Source organism: Ptychodera flava, chromosome 16, assembly GCF_041260155.1.
Source record: "Ptychodera flava strain L36383 chromosome 16, AS_Pfla_20210202, whole genome shotgun sequence".
Classification (NCBI taxonomy): Eukaryota; Metazoa; Hemichordata; class Enteropneusta; family Ptychoderidae; genus Ptychodera; species Ptychodera flava.
Genome location: NC_091943.1, coordinates 40,558,991 through 40,571,364, shown reverse-complemented (window position 1 = coordinate 40,571,364; position 12,374 = coordinate 40,558,991). Strand labels below are relative to the sequence as shown.

General features: G+C 36.7%; 1 protein-coding gene across 3 annotated transcripts in view; it reads right to left on the bottom strand.

Annotated features, from left to right (window-relative positions):
- LOC139114837 (uncharacterized) overlaps positions 1-12,374 on the bottom strand; it is a 72,621-nt gene that overhangs the window by 17,166 nt on the left and 43,081 nt on the right. For all 3 annotated transcript variants that reach the window (XM_070676784.1, XM_070676782.1, XM_070676783.1), the window contains 4 exons: positions 11,344-11,463; positions 5,343-5,465; positions 3,916-4,003; positions 177-712 (listed from right to left, as the gene is read on the bottom strand). Coding sequence is in view for 2 of the 3 variants with exons in the window: in XM_070676782.1 (XP_070532883.1) it covers positions 177-291 (115 nt within the window). In the remaining variant the exon portion in view is untranslated. The remainder of the gene's footprint in view (positions 1-176; positions 713-3,915; positions 4,004-5,342; positions 5,466-11,343; positions 11,464-12,374) is intronic.

The following is a 12,374-nucleotide window of genomic DNA, read 5'->3' as shown; positions in this document are numbered from 1 at the left end:
GGCGGTAAATTTTACACTGTGTTATCAGTGAAATCTGACACGTAAACTTTAGATACATTTTACTCAAAATGTTACAAATTTGCATCAGGGTGTTTCTGCTTGCGGCGGCCCATAATATCCAGCATACAAAAACAATGATATGGACTTAGTGAGTCAACTAATTTGTTTACACTTACCAACAATATCTCCGGTGTATCTTTTACTAAAGAACTCCTCGCTCCTTGGTTGGACTTCTACTGTGTCTCTCTCATCTTCTCTCCTTCCTTCTATCGTCATGTTGTCTACAATCATTCTGGTCGTGCGAGGCCATCTCTTCCTGTCTCACTGCACCGGCTTGGTAGCTGTCAAGTTTCTGATACAGATTCTGATCTTCTTTGTACTCATAGAGTTCAGTTCGGATTTCATGGAAGGCAACTAGCATGCTCTCTCATCATACCGGTAATTAACTGTTCCTCTGTGAGTACCCTTCCATATCACTGATCCTTCATACACGTACCTCCTTGCTGATGGCCAACTTCTGGTTCCATTTGTCCATGTGAACTTTGACCCGTGTCAGATGATAACCTGTGACCTCTACTTGACCTATGAGAGCCCTCCTGTTTGATTGGCAGCATGGCTCTGGCATTGTGGACCATTTTCAGAGATTGGAGGATGTTGTCATGCACATTTTCTCAGTGGTGTGGTGTGATGTTACAAAGTGAGCTTGATCACACTGTAAGAAAGGCCATATGAATTTCTCAATTAGGATTCCTGAAGCCACATGTTCTCTAAGAAATGTGATACCACTACCAATATATCATCAGTTTGTGGTTACACCACTTGTAAACTGGTGCCGTGATGACTTGTAGTACAGATTTTAAGTTTTGACAGAATTACAAACTTAAGTTATCAAGCATGGACAATGATGGCTTATGACTTAAAGTTTATTGATATTTATCAGACAATACTGGACACACAAAATAAGACAATATGACATGAATTTCTGGAGGCACCACTGGACCACTGGGATTGAATTGGAAATTGGTCAGGATTAGAGAGACCTACAACGGAAATGGACTACACAGTAAAGTATAAGTGTGATTTACTAGCTGCACCTTGAAAAGACCAAAAACATCAAAATGGCAGACCGGAAACTGACTGACTCTTAAGCATTAAGACAACAACTATGGAGATGACAATAGAACAGTTACGTGAAGTCTATAATGCACAAATGCTATATGCACACATTTTTTGGAATTCCTTTGGACTGAAATGGTGGTGCAGAGAATGGGAATCAGTAATCATCACCGGATGGGAAAGAACCGTCAAATAGCTGAGGAAAATAATGCTCACAAAAATGGCAGCCATGCAGAAAGATGGGTCCAGAGGACTGCCCATCAAAATGGCATCGGGCAAATTGTCACCTGCTCTCGGGCACATAAACCCATGTATTCAGGCAATAATATATAATATGAACAGCAGTGGGCACAGAGTCAGCAGGCTTTGGCTGATCATGTGACTGCCCCAGAGGCCACACTGTTGCTGTTGTTGCCATTTTAGCAAATTGTCTCCTGCTGCGAGGGCACATAAACCCATGTATTTAGGCAATAATATTTTTATTACATGCCTCTTCACAGTTAATGCTATATGAAATTTAGTTACATGCAGGGCCTTTTCAAACAATTTACCATTATCGTCCCGCATCAAACAGATTTTACTGAAAGTCAAAATAGCAGCGCGCATGGATATTTTGCATCTAGCATTAAGCATCTACTTTGACGTCGAAAATGTCGAAGACTTCACTAGACCGGGTAACCATGGAAACCGGTCAGTATATCGTTCACTGGCCCGCTAACATCCTGGATGTTCCTATTCAAATCAATGCACTGATTTGCACTCACATCCAGGCATGTAATAAGAAAGACTTTAAGATTGAAGGTCAACTTGGGGAGCCAGAAGATACTGAGCCAATGATGGTTATGGACATAATTAATTGGATGGAGGATCAAAGAAGTCAGGGGTAAAGTGAGAAGGAAATTGTCAGAGCTGTATTGCAAGTGTTGTGCAAGACAGCAGAATTTGGGAAGACGTTCACAAGTAACAGCAATGTGACTTTTGCAGATGTAAAGAATTCTCTAAAGGATGAATACTTGCAATTTGATACAGGGGATATTTTCAGAGAAAATACCACAATGCAGAGAGAATCAGAGACATTGCCAAACTTTGTGTACAGAATGATAAGATTATGTAATCTAATACTTCTAACATCTAAGTCGGAGACAGAGACCAGACTGCCAACCAACTGAGGAAGTCAGTGAAAGTGAAAGCAGCAAAACAAGTGATGAAGATAAAATTATCATTTCAACCTCACATGTACACTGCCTGGCAACACAGCATCAGCTGATAAGCAGACAGACCAACCCATATGGAAACATAAATGGATCAACCTGGAGATGTCATACATCATGACTTAAATCCAGAAGTTCCTAGTTTCCAGTCAGCCAGATCACCACCTGTAGTGCAGCCCCATGAAGAGCCAGAAATGCCACAGAGGGACAGCACCACAACAGCAGATCACCAAACTGAGCACCAAGTACCCCCACCATCAAATGTACCTGAATGCTCACAAGGTGAGTCAACTGTTAATGTGCCAGATACAGACACATCAACAAGACGATATCCAGCCAGAGAAACCAGACCACTATCTATGTTAACTTATACATTTATGGGGTAGCCTGAATATCACTGCATCAACCCACATGTCAAAGTTGCTATGGTTACTCCCCACAAGTATCACTACAACTGCCAACACCAATGTGGTATCCACCGTATATGCAAGCCAAGCCTACATTATGCTGTGGGTGATACCAATGATGCAACCATAACCACTAGTGTATCCACATGGTATATATCTGACACCAAACAATGCACCAATCCATTGCTGAAGACACTGTGATGGAATCTGACCTGGAATGAACTGTGATGACCTGAACTGTTTATAAACAATTGATGACCTTGATTGACCCACTTGAACTCTTAGTTCAATTACACTATTTGGCTTGAATGCAATTATTAACTCTTATTTTCAAAAACTGCTCAGAATTCATCTTACATTTTGCTTCTTCTTGGCAAATGTCTGGGGTGATATCTATTTAAGAAGGGGAGAGTGTTGGATACCCAGTAAATTGACCTCTGAATAACTGACTGATTGATTTGTTATATGCAAATGACTTGTGGTACAGATTTGACAGAATTGCAAACTTAAGTTATCAAGCATGGACAATGATGGCTGATGACTTGAAGTTTATCGATATTTATCAGACAATACTGGACACATGAAATAAGACAATACGACATGAATTATTGCATTTTTTGACAGTTATGAAGTTGTGTACGTAAAACAAGTGAACCTTGATCTGTCTTATTTTAAGTGACAAGACAAACTTGCAAGGAGATGTTATGCAATGTTTGCAGACCTTGTATATAGACATTGTGTATTTTGACAGATGCTCTGTTAAGTATAGGACACTGAGTTGACTATAAGGAGACTGAAAGACTGACTGTCACTGACCAGACAAGACATGCACAACACCACTGCCAGAGTTTCTATCTCTGAAGAGCATTTATTGTATTAATTTTTTTGAAACTCATGTCAATAAACCCAATTCATACCAATACCAGTATAATCGATGCCAGTGTGAGGCGTGTGACAGTGACCCCCTGATTTTTATTCTTAATTTTGTATGGGAATGATTTAGTTTCCTTGCAGAAAGTTAAAAGCAAAAGTTGAGACGCACACCACCTTGCAGATCTCTGTCCCTGTCAAGTACTCATGCAAATTACCATAGTCTGTGATAATGTCAAATTCAAACTCAACATGGACATGAAAAAAGACCTCAATTTTTGATATTTCATCAGAATTGTTCTGTTCCTTACCGGTCTGTTTGAGTTCACAATATCACAGATCAAACACAGCCATTTTTTCTGAATCATTGGGTCTGTGTCTCAGCATACGTCCATAATCCTGAAATCAGAATATGTAAAGTAAGCAATTATTTCATGAAATTAGGGAGTTTTGGCTCTCGTGTTAAATACCACTTTATTACCTCATGGGCTCAAAGCGTTTTTGGCCTATTTTTAACTTTAAGATGAAACTACATATTTAAATCCAGTAAATTCCAGATTGGGTTTGAACTCTCATAAGTATGGCACTAATAGTCACCTCATTAAGGCATCACAATCAAAACTTCTCCTCTAAATCCCCATCCCTAAAAAGAATGGTTTAAGGTAGAATGCGCCCATGGCATGGGAGAGAAAGTCGGACTTTCAAATTTTTACAATTCTTTCTGATCCACAACTTGTGGGGGCGCATTTTACAGCTCTTGGAGAAAGAAAAACTTTCACTGGATTAGTTTTTCGAAATCAAAAATTTAATTTTCCCTGCATAGACTTAATACAGGAATGGCGGCCATTTTTAATTTCAAATATGGCAGTATGTTGGGTACTTTGTTTTGCCAGTTCCAAACTTTGAATGGTGACCCCTGATTTTTATTGATGATTTAGTGAGAAAATGGTTGGAAATTTCATTCAGGAAAGTTGGAGCAAAAGTTTGTCACTTTTGAGGTGCATACTACCTTAATAACCAAGCTTATCTGTTAAATATTTCAGACTGTAACCTTCTCCATAAGCTGCAGATTTTGTGAAGCACTCAAAAATACATACTCGCTATCATACTTCACACACAGACTTTATCAAAGAATCAAATCACTGAAATACTAAAAACCATACTTGAGACAGCTATGCAAACAGTAGGTAATTGCACATATGATATCTGTTTTGCTGCAGAAAATCTAAGCCTTCCTTGTGGTATGACTTGTAAAATTGGCAACTGTGACTCCACATTTCTGTAAATTCTGTCTTCTGAGACAGGCTGGATGTCTGTTTTCAAATAGGGCACTTTTCAAATGGTATATACACAACAAACCAAGCATATGATACTTAAACTGGAGAGTGCAGACGTAATCATTCCACATTTAGTCAGTCCAAGAATTTGTGGAGATTTCCGAATTCTTTTAGTCAATTTAGGTAAGTTAAGAATTTCCTGAAATTTTTGAAATCCTATTGTGTCATTTCTGGAAATTTTGGAAAGTCAAGCCAGTCCACTAGGTATGTTGAAAGTTTGGAGCATAAATAAGGGATTTCTTGAGTAAATTTCATATCAATTTGGTTTGGAAAGACACTTACGACTGGCAAACTGACTATATCCCCATTGTAATTTATAATCTCAATACTACACACAGTGAAGTGGCTCATTTGCAATCAGTATCATAACTATTTTTACAGCAAAGACAGAATGTCATTACCTCAACTTTCATGTCAATTTTCTTCAGACTATCATTTTCAATTGCTGTCTTGACCATGACAATGACTTCACTTATCTGTATGACTCTCTCATGATGAACACATGTCAAGTGCGGAGCCAAACTCTGTCATCAAGGAAAAAACATCAAATTACATTGTTGAAAAATTGTAAAATTATCATCAATAATGAAAGGACATGAGAGACTCAAGTATGTTAATATCATATAGGGTTCTGCCCTAGATGTCGCGCAAGGAGTTAACATTAGAAACTTTATTTGTATTGATTCATGAGCAGTAGACGATAAAATAAAATAAATTGTTACTTGCTATTTACATTTGTATGACCACTATGCCCAGTTTACCCTCTGATGAAAACATTTAACACATGTGCACAATGTCAGACCCCACAGGTAATTGATATAGAGGACACTTTCTAAAATTTAATCCCAGCATTCTTTGCATTTGTCCTCGTTAATATGCAGGACAGTTTTCTATCTTTTTTTAATGTTTAGACTTGATAGCAACGATATTTGGTATCTGTGACAAGGTGAATAATAATGATTACTGGCTAATAAGAGAAATATATTTTATTAATGGCATGGTATAAATTTTATTTTTAAAGACAGATTCAAAACATGCATGTTTTGAATCTGTCTATTTACAGGCACTCAGAAAACATGGCGGTGCCCATGAATTTAGTCAGGTACCTTTCCCGATACTCGCATAGTATATTATGAAGCTGCGCATGTGTAGTCAGTAAGCCGCTGGCACGACTATTAAATATTTCCAAAAATTGAAAAATTTACATCTCAAACTACACACCGCTCACCGCACCGATAAATACATAGCACTGATACTCAAATTACAAACAAACAAAGTGGCTTATTGTTTCATCATTTTTTTGACTTTGGTAATTTTTGTAATTTGTTTGATTATATTACAATACAAGTTATTGTCAATAACATAGTCCCCACTTGGTTGATGAATTTGGAAACCATTGGTGGTGTATTGTATATATTGCAGGGCTCGAAATTAAATTTTAAATGTGGTGGTCCATGTGGACCACCTAACAAATATTTTGGTGGTCCAAATTAAAAATGTAGTGGTCCGTAATATAACAATTGTTTAAGATGGCGTGATAGGTTTGTGACGACATACATTCAAACAACAACTTCTCGTCCAAACTATGTTATATACGTAAAACTTGCATATCACCAGAAAGCTCTTTCTATGAATTTTAATGCTGTACCATTACATTTTGGTTTTTTTGGGATCTGAAAAGGCCGAAATTGGGATATTTCACCATGAAAATTATAACCATCACCTCACATAGCGGATTGTCATTTGAACAAAGCAATCTTAAAGTTTAATATACTGTCAGCATAACTGTGTCTCAAAATTTTTGAAGACGACTTAGGTTTTTGGACAATCACCAGTCATGGTTTTGAATCATGTTTTGTTCATTACTTAGTTTATTTAAACTACGAAAATTAAAATCCTTAAATGTTTTTGGAAAAATCTGAGACACAGTTTGGACACCATCTGTACGACTTTCACCTGTGAAAATTTGGTAGACTACCTGTCATCCCTTGTCGACTTACACTATTTAGACCAAGAGAATCATGCTAAAATGGCCAGAAAAGAAAATGGAAAAACACAAGAAGTTTGTTTGCATTCCCTTGTTGGCATAATTTTCAAGAGCGAATAATTTTTTCGGCATATCTGATGATACTATACTGAAAACTGACCACCTTCAAAGGCCATGTCCTTAGGATGAAATGGCATGGAAAGGATAGTTTTTCGGAGTTTTGAAGGAAAATACTCATACTAACCTATCACGCTACCTTAAGATGATTTTGAGTTGTCAGTTCACATACTCTTGTGTTCAAAATTATTCCGCCAGGTATCGGCTGTTAACAGTTATGATGACAAAAATCCCACTATTTGCTCCATTGAACTTGAAATTCACAATAGGCCTACTATAGAGAGTCAAAATACTTCCACTCATAAAAACCAATAGCAACCAGTAACAGAACCCGATTTGAACACTGCCTGAACACGAATGGGCCAGGGCAGCGTTTCCGTTACAATTTCAAAACTTGCGTACGATTTTACGCAACTGACTTTTTATTTGCGTAAAATGTATTCAAAATGTGCACGGTAGGAATCAGTATCTGAAGTGAGCTGGGCAGTCTTTTCTGTAGAACTTGGGGGTTTCCTGTAATGCGCATGCTCTAATTAGGTATTCCAAGTGAAAATTTTAAAATCACTAAATTGCTTTTTTAATGCAATTTCCAAAGAGTGCTTGGAAAATGATGAAAAATGCTTTTTATCTGGTCACAATCGGTTCAGTCATTCAAAAGTTATGAAGATTTTTGTGTATGTAAACCTCGCGGCCGAAGGTCACAGTATTGAAAAAAAGTTAAAATTGCTAAAATTATAGATTTTAATAGGCTTGTTTTCCCTGAAATACATGACTCTGTAACAAATATGTTGCTAAAAGTATTTAAAAGTAACTTCTTTTTACAAAATAATTAAATCTTGACCAAAGGAAATTTACTCTTTGACGTAACGCATCCAAATATGACAGTTTGTCTGATTCTGCATCGCGGAAAAAATACAAAATGACTGAAAAATACAAATTTTGGCAGATTTACAGTCATTCTGATGCAAAATTATTGGTGAACTTACAAAGCATTGTTAATCTATATGCACTACTACTGTAGTGTAATTAAAAAAAAGGAAAGTTCATGCAGGAAATGTAATTAGATAGTCAGAAATGTAGAATGAAGTTTGACTTAACTGCAAAATGTGCCTTTGCCGGACAACCAAAAATAGGGTAAAATATGAAAATTAGCCATGTTTGTCAAAATCTAGTCAAGAACATTGACATTTAAAAAGTACAAACAAAGCCTATCAGCAAAGAAAAACAATTTGACAACAAGTTTCAAATAGATATATGGTAAACTTTCTTCCCAGATCATTGTAATTTTGACCAAAAATGTCACTTTTGTACAAAAAATGACATTCACATTGGGTGATAAAATATGAAAAGTTACCATGTACAAATGTATACGCAAAGTCTGAGCGAATATTTCATAGTGTCAGACCATCTTTTCTGGGTTTTATCTGTAGAAAACCCTTTGTTATGAGTACCAATGAACATTCAGCAACAAAACTACTCTATATGATGAAAAAATGTGACAGAAAAACCCATTTATGCAAATTTCTTCCTTTGAATGAGTGCTGGTGGCGTATACATATGTAGATATGCTGAGAACCTGCATGCCATGGCATGGTTAGTTAATCACTGGCTATGAAAATTTAAAGTTTTGAAATGTTTATGAAGTTCATATCAAAATTTTGATGAAGGAATATCTACTTTCGCAAAAATAACCTACACCAAATGTTGCCATGGCAACCATTCTTTTAATTAAATTATCAGTTATCAACAAATTCCTTTGTATGCCAAGACAGCTCATCTCAGAACTGCCACTGGACATACTTATATACACAAATGATTTTGCAACACCTTGAAAATTAAATGATCTTCAACAGCTCTGATTTACATTTTCATAATTTCCTAAACATGCATTTTTTGTTTTTTTATTAACGCCTCAATTATATAATTTGATATTACTGTACCATTAGAATATGTGAGGTTTTAATCTTACCATGATCCACAATATTTTTGGTTGTTGGAAAAAATCAAATTGAAAGTAAATGGAATTTGAAACTGTTGTGAAGTAATCTTCAATTGCAGATACTACAACAGAAGAGTTCAGCACTGCCAAGATAGGAGTATAGCACACTGAATTTTAAACTTCAGAGTAATGAAAATGACTGAACTGTGTCACAATAAAGTTTCTTTTATTAAATCAATCGTTTCATTTTTTCCTAAGATTGTAGAGACTAAGGATCGAGGATATTAGTAACTTTCAACCAGGAAAAAATACCAATATGTAGAAAGGATCAAAAGAAATCAACTTATTTTTTTCTTTACCTATTACAAAACCAGAAAGTAACACATAATTCTCATTTAAGTGATTGGGGCTACATGTAGTTTCATTCTTGTCGATGTTTGATAATGGAAGGAACACAAAAAATAACTATAACTTAAACAATCATTATAAAAATATTTACGAATTAATCTCAAAAGCAACAAAATTCCAAGCATAACATTACACTATGGTTCAGAATGTTCATTTACAAAGTTCACTCAAAATGTTCTTTGAAAACGATTGTATTTTGACAGCCTTACCGGCAGCTACTCACTAAAAAGTCTGTGGAAAAAGAGTACTAAACATCGTTGTTTTTCAGGTCAACATGGAACAAGTGATTGAATAAAAAAAAAATGTCATGAAACGGTAAAACAACAACTGATAAATAAGTAACGTTTCTAAAGAGTAACTAGAAACGCCTAGCTGAGAGAAAATTTCATCCCGTTTCACAGAAACTGACTGCGTTTTCGAGCGCCGCAGCTATGAATGGCAGATCTGGGGAATCCCCGCGAAAATCGCTCACACTCCTCCAAAATGACGATTGTTCGCTTTGAGCTGCATGATTCAGCTTGTCAAAATATTTTTATTTTGTAGATAATTAATTAAATTTCTTATTTTTTTATTTCGTTTGTTAATTAAAAGTCATTTTAATGTTTTTAGAGGCTTTAAAAAAATTCAAAACTCGCTAAAAAAGCGACTATTTGGCCAAAATTCAAACGAAAAACATGAAAATAAAGGTCGAATCATGGGCTATCTATCTATGAATACTTTCAGTCTCTATACGCTTGGGCTCAAATGCGATAGTACGCTGTGTATACACAGGCTCAGTGGTCTAAAAATAGCGCGTTGAAAACATGGCCGCCGCTCTCGCCGATGCACGATTTTTGCATCGAAATTTTTCACTCATTTTCGTTCGTATGACTTTGACACTCCAGGAAACGATTGAGAAGAAAGGGGTAACTTGAAATATTGAGGTATTTGCTGATAATTTGCCAAATTAAACGAGAAAAAATACTTCGAAAATTCCCACACGTTTACACACTGAGCGTTTTCAGAAGCCGTAGCATGTTCGTGTGGTATACCTACTCTAATAACAAAAAACAACAACCTGGGGGGCTTCAAGGTGTAGCTGAACGTTTGCCATGCCGTGATGCATGTCCCGTATATGATCGTTGAGCAGCCCAATGAGATCATGTTCAAAGAAAATACCTTCTGACTACATAATTAGCGTTTTCAAAGAGCCAACAAAAAGCAGATACTGTTCAAAGTCCAGCGGGACCTCTCAAGAATGCAACCCGACAGAGTCTAAATGGTAACCCGTAAACCACTTTCCAAATAACATGCGACGTAATGACCATTAACTGTATTGTGTTACCAACAACGTAGACTCGATCGATTCTCGAATTTTTTGCATCTGTAGTGCCATTGTCTGTACAGAACTGATTGACCTGACGTTTTGTGATGATGAAATACAATGTTGCATAAAGTGCTGCGGTCTGCTAAAGTCTAAAATGTTGCAATATCATGATAAATGTCACTTGCAAGCAGGTGCATATGTTCTATTTTTGTCCTGCATGAAACCACGTTCTGGCAATGTATTGCGGGCCGAGTACGTCGTCTTCAAATATTTCTGACGTAAGTGGTGGTCCATTTTGACCACCTACAAATTGAATTTGGTGGTCCACAATGAAAAAGTGGTGGTCTTTGGACGCAAGACCACCGTTAATTTCGAGCCCTGTATTGGATTATATCAAAAAGCAAATTATCATATGCATGTATGACATAGGGAGTAATCCTTGTACTAAGGTTGAAAGAAATTGCTCTAGGCATCTCTGAGAAATTTGCACTATCAGATGCACAGATGGATGCACAGATGCACACACAGACACACAAGGACATGACCAAATCTATAAGTGCCCAAGAACTTTGTCTGTGGGGACTAAAATGTGAGAGTCTTAGATCTTAGATCTTAGATCCAGTACTAAACAAGTAAAACAGTTACCTATTGCACAGCGGTCTCTAGTCCATCCAAGTGTACAGGAGCATACAAATCTCTGGTTGAGGTAGTCATTCATAAAAGTTCCTCCATTTTGACATTGGTCTCCCACGCAGGAATCCACATCTGTTGGAAGAAAAAACATCTAAATTTGAAAAAAAGTTTCATGATGATATTTGAACAGATTTATAAAAACCATCTGACCACTTAATATACAAATTGGGGAATAAATGTTTTGAACTTTTGAATCCAGGTTATTCTACCAATCAGGGGAACAATTACAGTGGTTGCTGTTACAATACTACAGAAAAGGCATGCAACACTGCACATGAAAACTGGCATGTTGAGAGACAGCTAGAGAGTGAGCAAGTCAACTTTACTAGCATCTACTTCACAGTACAGTATATCAGAAAATGTTTGAAGTTGTAGATATACAACAACTATTTTTGTGAGAAAATTGCAGGGACTACTATGGTCAGAAGACCTGATCACAATCAAAGTATTTGCCTGGGTTAGCTCAAAGTTGCAAAACATGTTTTCCATGCAGCAACAAAAGGATCTTCCAATATTGTAGGGAGGCCAGCAGGTCGCCCAGGACGTGCTGAATTGACACTCAATCACCAGTGACTTAGTCATGTTCAAAATTGAAAAACATCGATAATGGGAAAGAAAATTGTGGAAAAAAATACATGAGGCTAAAAATTAAAAATGCAGCTATTCTCTCATATGTTTTTTATTTCTTTATATGAACTACTTACTTTTTGAATAAACTGCAAAATTGAGCTAGAAACGGTACCGGGAACGGCGATCTGAAACATGGCAGCACCTAATATTTACATCGCTGATTTTGAAACGCATTTTTGAAGGTGAGCCAATCAAAACATCCCTTACATCGAATACTCATTTGAAAGCCCAGATCTCGCTCTTTCTCGCGATATAAGGTTCTTCACCAACATAGGGCAGTGTATATGACCAAATCCGAGACAAAAAATTGAGAGCGATTTTTCCGAGACCTAACCCGACCAACTCTCATTGAA